This window comes from Gymnodraco acuticeps, unplaced genomic scaffold (assembly GCF_902827175.1).
Source record: "Gymnodraco acuticeps unplaced genomic scaffold, fGymAcu1.1, whole genome shotgun sequence".
NCBI classification, from domain to species: domain Eukaryota; kingdom Metazoa; phylum Chordata; class Actinopteri; order Perciformes; family Bathydraconidae; genus Gymnodraco; species Gymnodraco acuticeps.
In genome coordinates, this window is record NW_022992081.1 from 960,173 (window position 1) to 981,809 (window position 21,637).

At 43.7% G+C, this 21,637-nt stretch overlaps 1 protein-coding gene across 3 annotated transcripts; it reads left to right on the plus strand.

Moving 5' to 3' along the window:
- The first annotated feature begins 91 nt into the window (after positions 1-91).
- LOC117537242 (meiosis regulator and mRNA stability factor 1) lies at positions 92-21,616 on the plus strand. Of its 3 annotated transcripts, none has more exons than XM_034202394.1 (27): positions 92-215; positions 785-995; positions 1,415-2,281; positions 2,484-2,646; positions 2,865-3,079; positions 3,802-3,919; positions 4,008-4,180; positions 4,429-4,953; positions 5,852-5,988; positions 6,532-6,669; positions 6,789-6,975; positions 7,128-7,306; positions 7,425-7,505; positions 7,620-7,859; positions 8,021-8,140; positions 8,231-8,409; positions 8,543-8,763; positions 11,708-11,850; positions 12,007-12,140; positions 12,383-12,585; positions 15,495-15,722; positions 16,070-16,309; positions 16,403-16,648; positions 17,476-17,536; positions 17,629-17,757; positions 17,904-18,065; positions 18,967-21,616. In XM_034202394.1, the coding sequence occupies exons 2-27, from the start codon at positions 840-842 to the stop codon at positions 19,110-19,112; spliced, it is 5,391 nt and encodes a 1,796-aa protein (XP_034058285.1). In that variant the 5' UTR covers positions 92-215; positions 785-839; the 3' UTR covers positions 19,113-21,616. The 3 variants fall into 3 exon arrangements, with proteins under 3 accessions (XP_034058285.1, XP_034058287.1, XP_034058286.1); XM_034202396.1 differs by having other exon boundaries at positions 1,415-1,624; XM_034202395.1 differs by lacking the exon at positions 4,429-4,953.
- The last annotated feature ends 21 nt before the right edge of the window (positions 21,617-21,637 follow it).

A 21,637-nucleotide genomic window follows, 5' to 3' on the forward strand; every position in this document is an offset into this window, starting at 1 on the left:
TCCATTATTGTACATTTCAGCCAATTAACGTACCAGTGTCGGTGAATTGTCACATTTATCGATCACCAGCATGATCACCAGTAATCACAACATTTTCGACAGCTGTGCATGCTTTCCGGCAGAAGAAGGTTACAAAAAGGTGCGCGTTTGTTGGGACTCAGACTCAGATGTGGAAACAGTGCTGAGGGGGAGATGCGAAGACGAGCTCTTCTCAGGTATCTAACAGAGTTACAAACTTTTTTTCAACATTTCTCGACATTAACAAATAATATAATTTCCCGTCCAAACAATGAAGGGTAACACGCGGCGGTGGGCAGCTTTGTGTCTGTTAAACAAGCTATGCTGATGCTTGTTATTGTGTTGGCTTCAATCTGACGCTAGCTCCGGGCAAACATTTGTAGCTCAGTGAATTAGCTCGTTTCAGTTAGCTGGCAGTCTAGCTACTCAGTTAACTAACAGTTATCTGCTTCCGCCATACACAACGGTTCCTACACACGGGGAAGCTACATTAATGTGAGCTAGCTTGTAGCTAATTTAACGTTATTTGGTTTACTTGTTTTGCGTTTGTGGACACGCAACTCTTGTGTTTGTTAGCTTTATATAAACAATCCTTATCTGCGAGGCGAACACATTGTTAAAGTAAACCCTGGTTACCCATAGGCGTTAACACAGAAGTTTTAGTGTCTTAATTGTATCAGATTAAATACCTACGCCCTGGGTCATTAAGACATGATTTGCCTGACTCAGCAAGTGTGCACTTTTAACTTTCGTTTCCTCTACACAGGAAAGCATGAGAGCGAAGAGAGGTGAAAGTATGGTGAAAGACCTCTCTGGGTTGTATGATGGAAGGACTGAGAAAGGAAATATCAATATGCAGCTCTAGGCCCTTCCCATGGCTTGGTCCCCCCAAAACAGAGTCCTCAACCCCGCTATGGAAACTCAAAGACTGCTTCCCATCCAGTGAGACAACCCCTGCTCAGCAAACAGATAAAGAAGTAGGTATTTATCTTTGTACACAGTCCAGGTATCTGTACACACAAGTGGTATGTGTACACAGGCAAGATGGATCATTTTGCAGGCAATCTCTCAATTTAAAAGGACAATACTCTAGTCCAGTCATTAGAAATCCAGTTCTGGCCTACAATGCTATGAATATGGAATTTTCAAACTCATATTTACCCGGTGTATAGATTAACTTTACATCAATTTTGACATATTTAACTCTTGAACTGCCGTGTCATCATGGCTAAATCCAAATAGAAACCGTTTAAAACATTTTTATTTTACCATGACATTTCCAACTTGCTGATGTTTGTTTATTGACTGATAGACATCCACCACCTACACTCAAAGGGAAAATATCCCCCATTTGACCTTTAATGTCTTATAATCTTCTCCTTTTTTGTGTTTTCAGAACAATTACATGGACAGCAGAAAGGCTGTGCTGGAACTGAAAGATGTCCCTCCTCCTCCTCCGCACCATTCTTCCTCCTCCCAATCATCCCAGCCCTTCCCTATGGCCCCCTTCCCCATGCCTCCTCCCTGCTTGCTGCCTCCTCAGCTTACACACAACTCCCTCCAGCCACAACCGCCACCACAACAACAAGAGGGGGCTAGCCCCAAAGTAAGCATTTACACGCACTGTGACTACTGTAGCACAGACAGCTATGGGTTATTGGGCGGTGGAAGTGTTGTTGGTAGCAGGAGCAGCATGGCTGGTGTTGTCTCGCTCTATATGGCCCCAGGCTCTCTGGGAGCACCCAGCAGCAGCTCTGGCCCTGTCTGTTCTGTTTCCTCATCTGTTCATCAGTATAAACATCACATGAGCTGCAGAGCTGATGCTCTTGACCCTTTGCACACTCTTGGTTACAAACCTCAGATGTCTTCTTCTGTCGCTACCTCTCAGCCGGTTTCATCACACCCCTACCTTTCCTGCTGTTCAGGGCCTCCCCACAACTGCCCCGCTGTTCCTGTTCCATACAGCCAGCCAAACCTGTTCCCCTCCCCAGCACCTCTGGCTTCCTCTCTCCCCTGTGTTTCCTCTCTACCTGCTCCCTTGCATGCCTCTTGCCTGGCCTCTTCTGGCTACTACACCTGCGGGGTGGGCTGCTGCCCGTCAGCCAGAAGACCCCAGAGAAACACACTGGGTGATCACCCAACCACCACCACCATCACCACTACAACCACCTCTGCACACTTCTGCTCTAACCCTATGCACCTCAATGTAGAACGCACGGTTTGTGTGAAGGGGGCGCACTACTGCCGGGATTGCCTGTTTAAGGTTGGTTGAGTTCACTTCCATCACTGTGGCCTGTATTTGTGTGAGTTGGAGATCACTTTAGGTGACTTGATTCTATATATAATGTTAATGTCAGTTGTATTAGAATGGTTTTTGGTGTTAAATGCATGTATTATAGTATCGCTTGCTGTTGGATTGTATTCCTCTTTTCTGAAGGTTTTATTGATTTGTACCTATTTTACAGCCTATGAATGGTCTGGCGTCAGAGTCAGACGCAGTCTGGCCCAATGTTCCTCTTCCACAGACTGCTCCTATCCCCATCCCTATTTGTAATGGCTGTGGCACCTCCTCTGATGGCATGATGATCATGCCGTCAACCAGCCTTGGCAAGAGTGGCCTGAAGTATGGTTAGTGGAGTCTACTATTTAAAAATTCTCTCACTTTTTACTAGACTTACATTTTTGATTGAGGGTCTTGATTAGACTCTTTGAAATAGCAAGCTCTTTTGAGTGAAGTGGATATAAAATGTTACTATCCAAATCTGACTATAAAATAACCTTAATCGGAGCTATTATGCTTTAAAGTGTTTTAGTGTCTTTAATAACATTGTGTAACTGTCTGCTAGGTTCTCCAGAGAATGGGGGCCCTGAGAACATCCCTCCGGTGGGGGTCTTCTGGGACATTGAGAACTGCAGCGTGCCCAGTGGACGCTCTGCTGCAGCCGTGGTGCAGCGAATCCGCGGCCAGTTCTTCCAAGGCCACCGTGAGGCCGAATTCATTTGCGTCTGTGACATCAGCAAGGAGAATAAAGCCGTCATCCAAGAGCTCAACAACTGCCAGGTACCAACAAATGTCATGTCAATTATTTCCATGGTTGCACTATAAGAACAATTTGCACCCTGAACAAATATCGTTGAGCTACAGTTTTATGATGGGCAGAGATCAAATGTTGGGATTAGACAGGAGTCAATTTACCAGGGAATTTTCTTAACTTTGGATATATTTGACAATAAATATTCTAATTACATTTTGTTTTGCACAAAATTGGGGACTGCCAGTGTTTCCATTAGCCGGTATTTTTCACATAGATTAGTTACACAACAGAGTGCACTACAGTGGCTGATGCGCCCTGGTTACTGGACATATACTGACTTTCCTGTTGTGAGTTTATTTACTGCTGTTGCATATCCTTTAAAAACGAGCCATAACTGTGCATGTCAGAGGTGCGCTTTGTCACAAAGGGCCCTCCATCCCTGACAGCGCTCCAGTGTTGTAGGCTTGAATTTCTCGTAAAATAAACGATATACATATGCCTTGATGTCATAATTTTTAAATCAATCGATTGTTCTCAAGCTGAATAATTTCCAAAGATAATTTTCCATTTTGTCTGGAAAATTGAAACTCTGGGTGCAGAATATATTTTCTTTTATAGAAAAAAAATGCAACCGTTTTGATGTTGTACAGATTGAAATGAAAGCCTGACAAGTAATGCCCCAAAAGAAGGAACAAGAAAATTCAGCAACTGCGAAACGTCTCAAACTAATATAATTCTGCCCCATCAGGTTACTGTTGCACACATCAACGCCACAGCCAAAAATGCCGCGGACGACAAGCTTCGGCAGAGCCTGCGACGCTTCGCTGAGACGCACACCGCCCCCGCTACTGTCGTACTCGTATCCTGTGAGTTCACCCTGGGATTACTATAACAAACTACAGACACATACCACATTTTTTGTGGTAACACGTGTAATCTTTTCTTTTTTTATAGCGGATGTAAACTTTGCAAGCGAGCTGAGTGACCTGCGCCATCGCCACGGTTTCCAGGTTGTCCTGGTCCACGGCAACCATGCATCTCCAGCGCTGCTGCAGCATGCCAACCGCCACGTGGCCTTCCAGGAGATCACGGCAGATCTGCCTCCACGTATGCTTGTCAAAGCACAGGTAGGCCTCACAAAATGATTCATTAGGACTTTTTAGATCTACTGTGTGAAATAAGGTAAGTTGGTGCTGGCAAAAGTAACCAAGGGAAATGTAGTGTGGGCTTTCCAAGAGGGCAGAGAGGCAGTTTTAATGTGAATAAAAACATCTTCACAAATATTTAACTTTTTCTTTCAAGGGTCATTATAAAAACAAATCTGAGAAATTATACAAACCAGACAGGCGCGCTGTCTCTTCCTCCCCTCCCTCAGCCCAGTTTCAACCTCCTCTATGTGCACAACCTCCCTGAGAACTGTGATAAGAGCCTGCGGAACGCCGTGAAGCTCAGGCTGCGCCGCCTCTCAGACAACTGTGGCGGCAAGGTGCTGGGCGTGTCCCAGGGCACAGCTGTCCTCCGTTTCGGCAGCAATGAGGCAGCGGCGCGTGCCCGCAAGCGAATGGAGAATGAGGATGTGTTTGGCCGCAGTATCAGCCTCTCCTTCTCCCCGCGGCCCAGAAACGATGCAAGTCCCGAGCCTGAGCTTCAGTCTCAGCCCCATCAATTGCCACAGCCTATGACTCTTCCCCACACCAATCACAGCCAGGATTCAATGTTTGCCCCGCCCCCATCCATATCCTCCTTCTCCTTCCTACCCCTGGAGAAGCCAAGGTCACCCAGGAGGCCACGGCGAGCGACCCGCCCGGGCAACGCCCCTGGCCCAGAGCCTGAAAGGCCCTACAGCCCCAGGAGGGGGTGTAGTGGGCCCCCCGGTGGTGCTCCAGCCAAGCCCCATCAGGTCAGCAGACTCGTCAGTGCCTGCTTCCTGTTAACCTGCGTTGCCGTCTATCCTTGTCTGGGCTGCTATGTAACCCCCCCCCCGCCAGTGTCCCTGTGAATGCTGCTTTGACTAACTGCTCATAAATGCTCACTAAGCTTCATTTGTCTGCCTGTGCTAGCATCTTAGCCGCCGCCGCTAGTGCTTCATGTGTACGCCTTGTCCTGCATGTTCGTTGGTCATATGAATGCATGAATTAGCCTTTAGCTTGTGCGCCTCTTTCTGACTGTGCAGTCTATTAGTGCTGGTGTCCTGCTTCATGTAGCTGAACAACTGAGGTTTGTAAGTAGCCACTCTGTGTTTTGTCTGCTCCATGCCTCTTTCATTTGCATGGGCCCGTCCAGTTTTCTGCTTAAAGTGACCTCAAATGACTGTAAAGAATGGCTAAGCTTATGTGTTTTTTAGCTCCAAACTAACTGTTAAAAGCGATCCGTTTATGGATAACATCTATAGATGGACTAAACTACTAACTAGGGATGAGTATCTGAAGTTATTTCTGTAGTTTGATGGTCTCATTCAGCACCAGAATTTAACGAAAACTGAAATGTGTGATGTCTAAATCACCGGAATGCCTGAGACTAGAATTGTTTCTATGGGTCTTGTTAATGTTACTTACAGTTGTAAAGCTATCTCAATAGAACTAAGCTACACAAAATAAATGTAGTGGCGACCACTGCTGTTTTCTAGGCAGCAAGTGGACTAAGTGCACATCCCTAGTTAAACCTCAACATCAGTTTTGCCATTCCATGACTCCTTCCCTTAAGCTTTCCATATCTCATGCATGCACACAAACACATCAACAGTATCCTGCCTGTTAACCTGTTCAGTATTTACATCTGCGACCTCTTGTCTGATCCAGGAGCTAGGGATTGTGAAGGGTTTCCACACCCTGGAGAAAGGACAAGCTGCTTCCTCCTCCCCCCACAGCAACGAAGAGACCTCCCTGCAGATGCTGCCAAATCCTGGCCTCATTGGAGAATCCATGTACAGGAGAAGGTACGGGAAAGGGGATATTAGACTGAGAAGGATGCGTTTTATAACTAGATGAAAACTGTTTCTGTACATTTGCTACAGGAAGCAGTTTGTCTTCTGTTGTTTATTTTCCAGCCAATCAACAAGTTCCTGTAGATCTTTTAGCATTGAATTCTTAAAAGAAAAACCTTATTTGGAAGGATTTGTCTTTAAAACCTACTTACAATTGTATTAAATATACTATGACGTGGATGTAGGATTTTATGAAATATTTCTTTCTGATGTTGCATTGTAAAATCAGTTTTTTTTAAAATAATATAGGAACAATCCCACTAAAATGTATGATTTGCAATCGCATAAAAAAACACTCTTAAATCTCAATCAGTCTTTGTCTGTATGCACCCCGATCAAGCATCAACTTATTTTTGTTGGATAGAAATATATCCTTTTTTAAAACAAATCTTTTTAGTGCAGCCAAATAAATTAAAGTAGTTGGAAGCCGAGCAGAGTGAAGAATGTTGTTTTTACACATGTGCCTCTTTTTTTGTCTTTCCCTTTCCTTCGCAGTGGGGCTGAGTCCCCTATAGACCAAGGGGACAGGAGCTCAGGGGACTTCCAGATCAGCACACCCTCAGCCTTCAGCAAGTTGAACCTGCATAGGAGCTTCAGCCCCCTCATCCTGTCCCAGGGCTCCTGGTCGTCAAGGTGACTTATTGGTTTTTAAAAGTTAACCAAGGTGGCAAACCGCTTATGCCTCATGCTACTTTTCCTCAATTCAGTGGTGGTTATTATCTCAAAGTGGTGTCCCCCTTCTCTAACTAAAGGAGTGCGTCGCCCTGCCTGTCCAGCCGCTCCTCCCCCCTCCTCACTGCCCCTCGCAGCCCGTGCCCTGAAGGGGCTCCTGAGCCGTTCTCAGACGGGGCAGACGTGCAGGTGGCCAACCTGGACTACAGAATGTCCCGCAAAGAACTGCAGCAGACACTGCATGACACTTTCACCCGTTACGGGCGGGTAAGACCTCCTTCAGTGATGTCATTGGTGTCGATAAGATATGCTTGTATCCTCAGTCAAAAATAACAAAAAGCTCTTCGGCTGGGTTTCTAAGCTTGAAGATTCTCCCCCTTCTCATAACATCTCCTTGTGGTGTGACTTGTTTTGTCTAGGTGAAAGCTGTGGAGCTCAGCCCGCACACAGACTATCAGCTGAAGGCCACAGTCCAGATGTTGTCCCTGCAGCTGGCCATCAGTGCCATCAGCGGCCTGCACCGCTATAAGATCGGAGGCAAGCGCATTCAGGTGTCTCTGGTCACCGGGGGCGGCAACAAATCCCTCGCTATGCTCAGGTACTGTCAAGCGTATTTAAGTTAGGGCGTCTTTCAGATTTAGGACACCAATGCACATTTTACAAGGTGTTCTGGTTCGGTTGCAGTGTTGAATGTAAACCCTTTTTCCCCCATACAGCACAGAGATCATCCACATTCTTCAGGATGCACCTGCCAATTGCCTTCCCCTCTTCAAGTTTACAGAGATCTATGAGAAAAAGTAAGAAGCTTTACCTCTTAAACATGATTTTACTCCTACATATTTTGCAATTGGATTACAACAATTCCAAAATAATTCCTAAGTAGTTAATCCTTTCTTTTACTCCTTCTCCAGATATTCCCGTAAGCTTGTGGTGGGGGACCTGTACAGGCTGCCTGAGGTGGTGGCAGTGCGGGAGCAGGGAGGCTCCAGGCTCGTGTGCCTGCTGCCCAGCAGCCAGATCCGTCAGAGTCCTTTGGGGTCCTCCCTGTCCCAGGAGGCCTCCTCCTCAGCCAGCGGCAGCCCCGTGGTGTTCGAGGAGCTCGAGTACCATGAACCCGTCTGCAGAGACCACTACACACAGAGGGACTTCAGGTTGGTAGAGACATTTGTATTTCAGATTTAATCAGTATCTGATTAGATGTGTATTTCTTGAAATGCCCACTGTGACTGCCCTATAGGGTTTGAATCAGCAACCTTATGTCTCTAATCACGATTCTCTAAACTGTACCACACTGATTTTTTTCTTTTTCCAGTGAAGCTGACTTTGACCCTGACTCCTATAAAATACCCTTCGTTGTGATGTCTCTAAACACCTTGGCCTCCGAGGTCCACAGTCTGCTGCAGTCACATGAGGGAACTCTTCCATTACTCAGGTGACTACCATTTTTCTAAATCCAATGTCATAATCAAACTGAGCATTTCTTTTAACAAAATGGCCATAACGTGGTATATTTACCTTACAGTTTTCCAGACTGCTATGCATCAACGTTCAGCCCTCTGCAGCTGGGCACTGAGAGTCTGCAGGACGGTGTTCCTCTAGAGCACCTCATTACATGTGTTCCCAGTATTACTATCGTCACAGCTCAGAACGGCTTCAAAGTTATCAAGTGGATCCACAACAAACCGCCAGCACCAAACTCCGGTAGGAACATTGAAACATTTGCTTTGTTAGAGCTTGTTTAAGCTTCCTTCAATGCTGTACCTACAAACTGCTTTCTTTAGCAGCCAGATATTTCCATTTCAGAGATCTATGTTTGTGTGGGTTTTTAATGCAGAGCCATGGATTCAGCGCTGCAAGAGTCCAGTTGGAAACCCACAGCTCATCCAATTCAGCCGAGAGATTATCGACCTGTTAAAGAGTCAGCCTTCCTGCTTCATGCCCATGAGCAAGTTCATACCCTCCTACCACCATCACTTTGCCAAGCAGTGCCGTGTCTCCGACTACGGCTACTCCAAACTGCTGGAGCTCCTGGAGGCCGTGCCACACGTCCTGCAGGTACTGATGAAAGCTCTGGTCTTTCTTAATCCAAATATCTGAAGACTTTTACAATATCTGTCAAATAGTGAGGGTGAAAAGTAGGGGTGCACCGTATGGGAAATTCTTGGCCGAAACCGATACCGAAAATAGGAAACAGTTGGCCGAAAACCGAATGCCGAAAGGCCGAAAATGATTAATAGAAATATATATATATATATATATATATATATATATATATATATATACATTTGTTACCAATGTTGTTCAGCTACCTGATTATGGAAATAGACATGATTATGGCAAAACTTAACTTAAATAATAATCACTATTATGGGTCCATAAAACATTTATTCAGCACTTTTGAATGCATACAGTACATTTATATATGTCATGTATTATTGCTAAAAAACATTATATCGCAGTCTTAGTGTCGCCAACTCGTTTCTAATATGCAAAGACAACAAATGCGTCTATGATGTATTTCGATCAGACGAGATCTCTCTCCCCCCGTCTGTGTGCGAGGGGGCGGGGCAGTTTACACACACGCAGCTGCTACATGCAGCGGAGCACACTGCGGAGATGGCGGAGAGAACGCGCTCCGAGGTGTGGTTAAAACTTTACCCGTCTCGATGTGGAGAATACTTGTTACCATAAGTGCAATAAGAGTTTAGCATGTAAGCACGAGCAATTTGTCTAAACATTTAGCAAAAGTGCACCGCATGCAGACGGAGGAATGTACCGGGTTCGACCGTCTTTCTAGCAGCTCTGTAGCCCCATCCACGAGTAACGTTTCCACGTCAGGTGTTCTGTATGTTAGCAGCAACACACGGAGTTAACTACATGATACAAACATGGGTTAATGATTAGAGGAAACTGAGTTATTTAGTTTGTTAAAATTTCAGCTATTCTGTTTACAGTCTGTCATCAGATTATTTAATACGATTTGTTAAAGGCTCAGGGCAATCTCGATGACAAAGGTCAATGTCCCCCCCCTGTGAGCCAGCCGCGAGCATGGTCGCCGCGTCTTTATTACGTCATCACAACAACACGTTAGGTTACCAACGTAAGCCTGTTCTGACATTCGGTGATATTTTTTCGGTGCTAAAACCCTTTCGGCCGAAAGGGCCTTTTTAACCATTTTCGGCCGATAATTTTCGGTGGCCGAATATTCGGTGCATCCCTAGTGAAAAGTAATGTTTGTTACCATGCTGTATTGAATCTATGAGCATGTGTCTACTGCTTAAAATCTATATTTTAGGAAAAAAACAGCAGTACCATTTACTGAAAGACAAATATAACACGATAAGAAAATGTCTGTATCTCAGAAACTACATTCAGCAAATTCAAGTATTAGTTTAGCTCTTTTAAAGTTCAATTTCAAAGATATGCATTAGGGATGTGCATCTCCATCACTGAGGCCGATGCCATGCGCATCTCGATACGTTGCCAACGATACGATACATTAACGATACATTTGAAACGCCAGGCGATACGATACGATTCACCCCTGCAAAATAATGATACTTCAATATGGTACGACAGAGGATTTTTGTTTTATTCCTCATATGCAGCAAATCATAAATTAAACAAGTGCTTTACATATTTGGTTCTCTCTACTACAGGGGTGCCCACACTTTTTTGGCTGGTGAGCTACTTTTGAAATGACCAGCTCACCGAGGTCTACCAACCAAAAATAAAATCCCAAATTGCAAGGGTTGCTGAATAACACGTTTTATTTATACATGGGATAACTACAATAGGGCTGCAACAAACGACTCATTTGATAATCGATTAATCTATTGATTAATGAAAAGATTAATCGACTATTCAGACTATTACTGTATGCCTTGCACAATTTCTCAAACGCTCTTATTTAGCCATCAACTTTTAGATTTAGCTTGAGGTTGTTTTAGGCATGTGGAAACTAACAATGAAGACAATAAAGATGAATACTTGATTCAAAAATACATATATTATTAAATTAAATTAACAAATTGTGAACAAAACTAACATTGCTTTTTATTTAAATGAAATACATAATATTTCACATCAAAAGAAACAACAATGTTTTAACAAATCGTATTAAATAATGTGATGACAGAACTGTAAACAGAATAGCTGAAACTTTAACAAACTAAATAACTGAGTTTCCTCTAATCATTAACCCATGTTTGTATCATGTAGTTAACTCCGTGTGTTGCTGCTAGCATACATAACACCTGACGTGGAAACGTTACTCGTGGATGGGGCTACAGAGCTGCTAGAAAGACAGTCGAACCCGGTGCATTCCTCCGTCTGGATGTGGAGCACTTTTGCTAAATGTTTAGACAAATTGCTCGTGTTACCGCCCTTACGCTAAACTCTTATTGCACTTCGAGACAGGTAAAGTTGAACCACACTTCGGAGCGCGTTCTCTCCGCCATCTCCTCCGTGTGTGTGTGTTGCTGCATGTAGCAGCTGCGTGTGTGTAAACTGCCCCGCCACTCGCACACAGACGGGAGAGATCTCCCGTCTGGATTGGAAAGATCAAAAATACTAAAAAAGAATCATAGGCGCATTTTGCAGTCTTTTTGCATGTTCGAAACAGAGTTGGCGACGCTAAAACTGCAAAATAATGTTTATGTAGCAATAATACATATACATACCACGGTCTTTAATAATTCAGCCCCCGAGCCCTTTTAATACCGGGGCTCGGTACCCATCCCTACTCGCAGCATCTTGAACGTTTATTCCGGTGCACCGATGCGAATCGGTGAATCTTAACATCCCTAATATGCACACATGCATTTAAAAAATAAATCACTAAAAGGTTTTCTTTCAAATGTTTTCTAATTCGGGGAAAAAACGTGTTTGCACTTTTTTGGTACTTAAAATATTCCTCAGACACAAATGGGTGAATAGCGATGTTGTACTTTAGTTTTTTTGTATTCTACATGGTGTTTTTGATCTCCTTCACCTACAGATTTTGGGAATGGGCACCAAGCGTTTACTGACTCTGACTCATCGGGCTCAAGTGAAGCGCTTCACCCAGGACCTGCTCAAACTGCTTAAATTTCAAGCCAGCAAACAAGTGGCAATCAAGGACTTCATGCAAGCATACCATTGGTCAGTCCACAGGTCATGTGTTTTACATTGCCTTTGCATAGTGTTGAATATCATCTAAATTGTATTTGGATAGATTCTAGCAGTTTGCTTGTGATTTCTCCCTTAAAGGATATAAAAGTACGGCTCATCACTTTTCTTACACCTTGTGTACATCAGGTGCTTCTCTAGAGACTGGAGGGTAGTTGACTACGGCATATGTGACCTGATTGACCTGCTGACGGAGATCCCCGACACCACCATCACCATCGCACATCAGGACACGGACACCATCATCTCTGTTCCCAAGAGAGGTCCGTCTGAATGCTGTTAAAAAGATTGATTTGGAAATTGTGTGTACTGATGCTCCATAATTGAAGATGATCATTACATGTTCATTTAAGATATAGGGATGTTAACAATACACTCAATATAACAATATCGTAGTTGAATACAGGATTAATTCATTCAAGCCGATAATTTGAGAATTGTTCTCTTTTTTGTTTAGTTTTCATTGATAAGGTTTGCCTGAACTCCCTTTTCGATTTGCCTACAGAGCGTACGATGGAGGAAATGGACCACACTAAGCAGTTTGGAAAGGAGGTGGTGGACCTCCTCCGTCACCAGCCTCACTGCCGGATGGCCTTCAGTAAGTTCATCCCCACCTACCACCATCACTTCGGCCGTCAGTGCAAGCTCAGCTACTACGGCTTCACCAAACTGATTGAACTCTTCGAGGCGATCCCCAACATTCTGATGGTGAGTTGTTAAGACTTGTGTGTTTGTAAAGTTGAATGTCTTGTGGTCTTTGGTGCTCCAACCCTAAGGTAAAGGTCAGTTCATCTCTGGTGTGCAATGATAGCTTGTCCAACTTCCCTTTTTTAGGCGGACTTAACAAGGTTATAGACAGGGCTGCACATAACTGGTGCGCAGGTGCGCATGCGCACCTCCGCCAAAAAAAGAGCACCGTGTCATTTGAAAAAAGGCGCATTTGCGTACCAACATTGAGAGAGAGAGAGAAGGGAGAGGAGAGAGAGAGAGAGAGAGAAATATATTTGCGAGTTGCATATGAACCTATGATATGAACTCAGGGCCGGCCCGTAGCTCTGGCGTAATAGATGTTCGCCTAGGGCGCCAGATCTGTGGAGGCGCTGCGCTGGCTGTTCTGGGAGGGGAAAAAAACATTTTTGACTGTTGGGGCTCATCCTAATTTCCGGCCTTGATGTAACAATATTCACAATTAAGTAATTGTAACACCCTTTTCACCCCGGTTACACGTTTCATTTGCCCTTTATGATGGGTGCTGTAAGTGATGAAAATGGGGGATGTTGGCTTATCTGGCGCCCGCAGCTCACAGCCAAAATGCGAGTGAGCGTGGGAGAGAGGGAGGGTGCACCGGTTCCGGCGCTGTTGTTATTAGCATCTGGTGCTAGCTGCTTTAACGGATATAAGAAGAAGATGTTTCTACAATAATGTGGAGGGAGAGTCCTCTCCAGTCAGACTGAGAGACTGATAACTACAGCTCAGTGAGGTAAGGACTCTTAGTCTAAGTTCAAATGGTTTGGTCGCAATTTATGTAAACACATATTTCCAAGGCACTCCTTTATAATTATTGGGATAAACAGGTTTGAAATCATTCCAATGTATACTATAGGACAGTAACCAAAAATATCCTTTAAAACTGGAGAGATAAAAAAATATGCATAAATAAATGTTAAGATAAGATATGAATGAACAACATAAATAAAATAAGTTACATTAAATTGTTATTGGCTATGGTAGGCTATTGGTTATGTTCACATACTTATTTGATTACATCCACTTTTCTAAGATGACAACAGAGACTTTTGACCCAAACCCAGCTGTTGACTTGTGGATGCAAGCAGCTAATCACAGACTCAACCAGAGAGAAAGTAGTAGGCCTACATCATCAGCTACCATGTCTGACAGAGAGGAAGACAGTGAGGAGAACAGTCAGGAGGGTAGTGATTAGTGCTGTAGCACGACGACATATTTCCGCGTCGACGCGTCGCCACCATAGACTGTATGACGCCACACACACGTGGGTCACCCAAAGCAACAAGCAGTTCGCAATCGCACTTCTAACACAATGGAGACTGAAACGGCTACCAACTCCTCCTCACAGGATTGCGCACGAAGCCCTCAAACGAAAACATCTCGCCCCAGGTCTTCAAAAGCATGGGAATATTTTAAAGTTAGTCCAAAACGCAAAGATATTTATATATTGATATCTCACTGAGACTGCTGCATAGCCTAGCAGAAGCAGCAGCTAGCTGTGGTGGCTACCATTAGCAGCTAGCATTTGCTCTCCGATTTAAAATGGAATTATGGATTATAAATTCAATAATTGTTTTATACATAGACGTTAAAAACCTATGGATTAACCGATTTAGCCGCGTTTTTTCTCATTTTAATGCCATTGAACACGTATTTTGATCAGATTGACAGCTACGGCGGTGAGACGATCTCCCTAGAAGCTCTGTGAAGGTACGTGTTGTGATGACTGTATTTGCTTCCCCTGTCGCGAGTCCGGATCACTCAGTGATGATACTATGTACCTACATAATCTGTGGAGTCTCAGCTTTAATCGGATATCTTGTATGTGCAGCTACGATAAGTAATAAGGGTACTTTTATCTTGAGATTTGTGCCAATGTCCGTTAGCATTTTTCGCTCAGGGGTCATTAGATGCTTCTTATGAGACTTGTGTTTTGTTTTGGTAAACATGGTTTGTATCGTCAGTTAGCTGAGATTATGTCCGTTAATCTGGTATAACACATTAATAGGTTCTTAAATATTAAGATCCCCTGAGACACAGTATCGTGAAAAAAAAAATTTTTACATTACGTTTTTTATGAATTGAACAACAGAAAATAATCGTTCGATTAGTCGTTTTCAAAATAATCGTTTCCCCCCAGCACTAGTAGTGATGACAGCTTGTAGGATTACTGGTCGTGCTAATGTTGTCTTGTGTTCACCTCTGCATGTGTGTTCTGTGTTCACCTCTGCATGTGTGTTCAGTGCCGTGTATCTGGCAAATAAAGTCAAGACCCCCTCAAAAGTTACGGTTTATTTCATTTTAAGGATGAGCACCAAGCAACATCTCCAGGTGCTCCTTTGAGAACCAGGGCAAACAAGTTATGTGCACCCCTGGTTATAGAGTGTTGCAGGAATGAGTCCTGAACGCCCAAATAAGTTAGCATGTTAGCACTTCCGGCTTCCCTCGCCTCAATGTTTATTTGTACGCGTTTTTGGTTTGATGTCTGAAAGAAGTTCTGTGACATGAAGTAAATGCCCCACTGGCTTTTGCTTGAATGAAAACAAGTCAGTTGCGCAAAATTGACAAAATGAGAACGTTTAACGTGGTCAAGCCAGACATTAGCCACCTTTAGCTTAGCAGTTGTGACATGAAGTCATGCAACCTCAATGCAGTTCCTTTATAGCATTACGCTAGCTCTTTACTTCTGGTGATTGCTTTACGGTTCAAAAAAGTGGTTTTAATATGTGTTTGCCACAGTTAGTTCCTGCAATATTCCAAAACCCAATGGAAAAAAATCCTGTTTTCCTCCGGGTTGGTCTACAGAAATATGCCTTTTCCTCTGTCTCTGCCTGAACAGTAATGTAACATCTGCCCTCTACCTTTTTCAGGTGTTGGAGTGTGGAGAGGAGAAAGTGCTGACTCTGACAGAAGTGGAGCGCATCAAGGCTCTGGCGGCGCAGCTGGTGAAGCTGCTGCGGGCTCAGAAGAACTCCAGCCTTCCTGTCAGCCAGCTGCTCACCGAGTACAGCAAGACCTTCGGATACGGCCTCCGCCTGCAGGACTACGACGCCAGCTCCCTGCCCGCTCTGCTCACCAAACTCTGCCATGTTGTCAAGGTGAAGGACACCTACACATTTGAGTTTTTCTGTTTCTGTGGATGTTACTTTCTAATCTTGTAGATTTCAAATGACTGCAAATACATTGGGTTTCTTAGCATTTTCTTTCTTTAAAAAAATGTTTTCCTTACAATTCTACTCGGAGAAGGGATCCAATGTGTTACAAATATTTTTTAATTAATTTAGGAAAAATAGCAATACAAAGGGAGGCCTGGTGAAACCCCACTAATGACACTTATTTTATTCTACCTATGTTTCAAATCAACAACTTTCTTATCAACAAATCAAACGTTTTGACACTTTACTTTGATGGTGATTAACCCTAATCCTGTAATGTCTACCTGCAGGTGGTGGATGGCTCTGCGGGTCGGGAGGTCCAGCTCATCAACAGGAAGTCTCTGCGCTCGCTCACTTCCCAGCTGTTGTCTCTGCTCATGTCCCAAGAGGAGGAGCAGGTCAGCTGGGGGCTCGGGGTGGAGGAGTTGAGTCAGCACTACCTGACTGCCCACGGAGCCACGCTCAACCCTTGTGAATACGGCTTCCTGTCTCTCAGCGAGCTGCTCAAGAGCCTGCCTTACTTGGTGGAGGTGAGTCATGGAAATTGAAAACTTGGAGGCCTTTCCATTTTTGCTCCACTTCACTGCGTCTCTATTTCAATGTCCTGTGATCTTCTTTCCTAGTTGTACATTGAAGAGAGTGATGACGCCGACCAAGCCCCCAGTGGTGTTTGTGGTGAGGAGCGGGTGAGGCTGACCCGGCTGTACCAGTTCGCCCGTAACGTCCGCAGCCTGCTCCACACCTACCACTACAACCAGATCTTCCTCACTGAGTTCCAGGGGGCTTACAACAAATTCACATGCCGCATCCTCGAACCACGCTCCTATGGATACATGGGTATCGACGAGCTGCTCAGCGCCATTCCACAGGTGGGATACATTTCATTAGATGGAGCAAAACATTCATAGAGGTGCTGTGGTGATGTATTTTTTTTAAGGTCAAACCAGAAGTAAGATCGCCAAGGGCTCCGTCGACTAAATGCAATGATTGTTCCATCGGGTATTTTAGAACTTTTATTGTCATTATATAGTACAGATACTAGTAATGAAACGGTTTCTCTGCATTTGACCCTTCTAGTGTTAGGAGCAGTTTGAATACTGCAAAGAAAGGGCTCTTTGGCAAACATGTTTAAGACATTTTGTCCAGCAGGATAATCTCAACATATAAACACGGTTTTCTGATTTTCAAAACGCATTCACCAGAAGTTAAAACAAAAAAATTCTATAAAAAAAGAAAACTAAATCTGCTCACATACGTCACAGCGGCTAAGCTAAAGCAGGCTAATTAGCAGTCTCTATTAGCCACTTGTTAGCAACCCGCTGTTTTTATGACACAGGCTTCATACAATTATAATTGCGGTGTTACGACCTATTTTATGTCGTAAAACTAAACGTGAACATTTCTTAAGCTTGTAAACCACAGACCTTATTTCAGGCTGCCAACCACAAACGCGTTTAAAAAGACTTAGACTTCCAAACGAGGGAACCGGAAGTGCTAACATTCTTATTCATTTATCGGTTTTAGGACTGCTGCACCAGATCTATAGATAAGTTAGGATACATCTAAATCCCCCATATTCTTTTAAAAGCAAGTCATCAATTTTCTCATGGCATTTGCTTGTTGAGGTCCCTTAACAAAAATATGGTCTATCTGCATATTGTAAATCTTCCTTTTTTGTATTTTGCGCTTTTATCAGGTGGTCTGGATCAAAGGGCACGGTCACAAGAGGATTATCGTTATGAAGAACGATATGAAAGGTAAAGGTGATGGCTTTTCACGCTTTATTAATTAATTAATTATTAAGACTGTGAATAATAAAGTGATCATTATGTTTTGTTTTTTTTATTAGTAAGGGCAAGCTATTCAGTTCCCAGCAGTCCGCAGCTAGGAGAGCCCACGGAGAGCCCGAGAGAGAGCCCGAGAGAGAGCCCGAGAGAGAGCCCCATGACCAACGCTACGTCAGGAGCCCAGAGTCCAGGTAATGCACAAGTTTTAAATATAGACTTCTCAATCCTCATTTTTACACGACTTTTATTTTAGTGATGTAATAAACTTATATGAGAAGGGCAAGATTTGTACAGCTTCTGAAACTAATTCATGTTTCATGTCCCCCCCCCCCCCCAGGCTGCGATGTAGTGTCAGAGTCGGAGCTGCTGGGTCTGACCCCCCCCCTGGACCTGCTCTGTGGTCCGTTCCCCTCCTGCCTGCCCTCCCCTCAGCTCCACCCAGACCCCGTCCTCCAAGAGATGGACCTCATTCACTTTGAGGAGAAAACTCCACCACCAGGTCAGTGTTCATGTACCAAGTTTCAGGAAGTTGAATTGCATTTAAACCCATGTTAGTCAATTGCTCTAGTAGTACTGAGAATTGAACAGACTTTGTACCCCTGTTAGACTGTAGATTTGTCTGTCTTTCTTCAGGTCCTCAACATTACAGGGATTAAACGGCCACTAGATTTAACAAGCCTCTTGCAGGGTCAGCAATTATATTTTGATATTCGAGATTTAAAAATGTCTGCAACTGTAGGAGGATGCATACACTTTATATGGGGCAGAATAAACAAGCACATATTTTTCTTCAGATGTAATGTTTTTCATTTGATATTCCTTAATTGAACAACCTGTAAGTTAATGTAGTGGTTCAGTGAGGATGTCGTTTTTCAAATTGGTCGCAAAGGCTCCCTAAAAAAAAAAGCAAAGGGATCCATCCAATGAGATTCAGTATGTTGTAGCTTATATACCACCACCACTGTTCTAATGGTTGAAGCATAAATGAAACCGCCAGAAGAATAAAAGATAAAGTTAAGCTTTAAGGGAACAACATGAGTGTCACAAGACTTCTCGTCAGCACCGCTAAACAAAAAGCTTTATTCACCAGCGGTATTTACTGCTGTCATTTTATTTGTGGAACAAAACGTGAAAATCATGTATTGAGCGCAGACGCTTTATAAAAACATTCAATATAACTTGACTTCATGACAAGGGAAGCTGAAAGTGTTAAAGAGCCAACTAGTTTGTCAATTTAGGACTCATTCCCGCACCACTTTATATGGTAGCGTCTGCTCCACTTGTAGGCTCAATGTGTTTTAAAGCGATTGAGTCTTCAGCCTTATGCAAAGCAAAGGAGTGAATCACACTCTGCTGTCTCATCAGGCGTGAACTCAGTCTGTACTTGTGTGTGATTTCAGAGAGCGGGGAACCTGCAGCTGTAGCCGACTCTGCAGTCTCCAAACCAGACAGGAAGCCCCCCTTGTCCACGGACAGTCCCGGCAGGAGAGCCACGCGCAGCAGAATCAAACTCGCTGCCAACTTCTCCTTCACGGCAGGCCTCTGATCCTCTACACACACAGCAATACTAGTTCACACAGTGTAACTCTAAATCAAAGAGTTGAGCGGCGACACTGAACACACCACACAGACCAGGAGCGTTAGTTCTTAACCGGCTGCTTTCTTCTTATATCTCCTCATCGGCCATCTTTGTTTTCTTCCGTTTGCTAATTTCACAATTGGTTCCGTGATTCTGAGCGTGTTCGTCATGCTGTGACTTTCTTCTTGCAGACTTTCTGCAGTTCTTTTATTTGCCAAATGAACCTACTGTAACATCTTGATTCCGAGGGAAGTCTAATTTTCTGTGTGGATCTAAAGTTCAGCGCCACGTTGTTTCAACTCGCTGGCTTACAATGAAAACAGTCTAAATATGAGTTGCCACTGCATACAGAGTATGCGATAATGGGAGAAATGCTAGGGATAAATGACTACGTTTTCTATGTTGAATCCAACTAATGTAGTTTTATAAAATTACAGAAGAGATTATTGGTTCAAGCGGCATCTCAAGAAACCTTCATTTATACATCCTTGCTGGATCCCCTAAGACGGAGCATTTAATTTATTCATTTTTAAACTCCTTTCAAATGTTGTGACTCTTTGCTTTTTAGGTAACTGTAGACATGTCAACAAAATGGCTGCTGAGCACCAGCGTACTCTTGGGTAAAGTCTCCAAATGGGTAGCTTCTCTGAGGTATCTTCTCGTCTTTGTTAGGTAGCCTCAGGACAGCATTTTCAGTTCCTTTTTATAAATGCAGAGTATGTATTAGTCTGTGGGAGAGTGTTGCCCAAGTGTGTGGTGTATTTTGATGACATTAGTGTTAACTATTCAGAATGTGGCTTTCCTTAACGGAAGCCATCCGTTTTTGAACGGTTTACAGCGAGGTTTTGATTGATATTGCGACTTAAAATCTCAGGAATTTTTATTCTTGTCGTATTTGACCTTATTTATTGCAAAGATTTTGGCTCTTCTCTGCAAGTCCTTTTCTGAAGACCTGAAAGGGGGGGGGAGAAAGTGGCTCTCTAATACTCCGGGGGTCCAGATGTGTGCTGAGGCGGCAGGAACTGAGATGTAGAACTTTAGCCAGCAGTTGTGTTCTTTTAGCTGCAGTTTGTCTGTGGGGTTTACACCGGAGTAGGTGGTGTGAAATATGCATGGTGTGCATAAATGAGTTTATGCATGGTGTAAGCCCGGGAGGAGCAGGCGAATGCCATTTCTTTTACATCAGACTTTTATTTCCACCGTGTCTCGGAGAGTCGGTCTCACCCCCTGCCACAAAACGCTCAAGGTTCTCGAACCTTGTTGCTGGTCAGTCTGTGGGGACGTGGACTGCCTGAGGAAGAGTTCAGGGGAGCGGAGAGCACTCCCGAGTTTTTGATTTTTAACGACGAGGTGATTGGTTGTGAGATATTAGATTGGCGCGGTGGGCTGTTTTGAGGAGCACCACGGGGGCTCTGGGCGGCCTCCTGAAGAGACGACGTGCACACAGAGGACCCTCTGCGGCTCTCTGGAATCTGCCGGGCTTTTACAATGGCTTGTATTTGCCGCGGTGCCAAAGGAATCCCCATCGCCTATCTCCCCCTCAGGCCCCTGCATCTCGCAACGTTTTCACTTACCGATGTGTGTTGGTTTCTCAGTTTTTCCTCAAGTGTTTACAAGACTGCTGGATGCCCTATTGCCACCAAAAATGTTGGATGCTGTGAAGTGAAGCCCGACCGCTGAAGTCTAAAGGTTGTTTGTGTTCGGAGGAAAGGTTAAACAAAATGGGGAATAGCCCATTTAATCAGTTTCTGTCCAGTTTCAGTGTTCACCTCTTTAGCCAGTGTTAATCATTTAGTTTGTCAGACTTAATTTTGACTTGAAGCCTTTTTAAATCTGAGATTTCCACCTGCTGACTCGCCAAAATGTCAAACACAAATGTTTTTAAATCAGCGCCGGTCGGGATCTCAACTGCATTGTTTTACTGACTGTCTGGAAACCTCTTTACATTACGGAACAAGCAGAGTAGATAATAGTAGTTAATTATTTCAAATTGTTATTGTCCAAAAGGGGCTGAAAATGCTCAACGAGAAATGTCTAGATTTAATTAAGCAGCAAGGATGTCTTTTATGACTTGAGCAAACCCTAGCTCTCCCTCAGTACTGCAGTGGCACCTTTCTCATTTTAATAACTTCTGTTTAGCTTTCCCTATCCTCTCTTTTCGTCACACCAGTGAAACGCTATTGTACCTGTGAAAATATGCACTTTTGCATAGTTTTGCTTCATGAAATACTGTGAAATTAGCTATTGTTTTTGTGTCTTACCTTGACCTTAGTATTCTGTTTCATGTTGCACTACAACAAAATGTCCTTTATTCAGCAGTGTCTTTAAAACTCCTGCCTTGTGATTATTTTGTTTACTTCCACCCCCCCCCTCATTATACTGCCTCACTGCACCAGAAGTCGCTGTGAAAGTCTAACGTTGTTATAAAGGGACCAAAAAAAGATTTCTGTTAATAAATTTCACAAGCATCAGATGTGTTTTGTTTTTTTGAA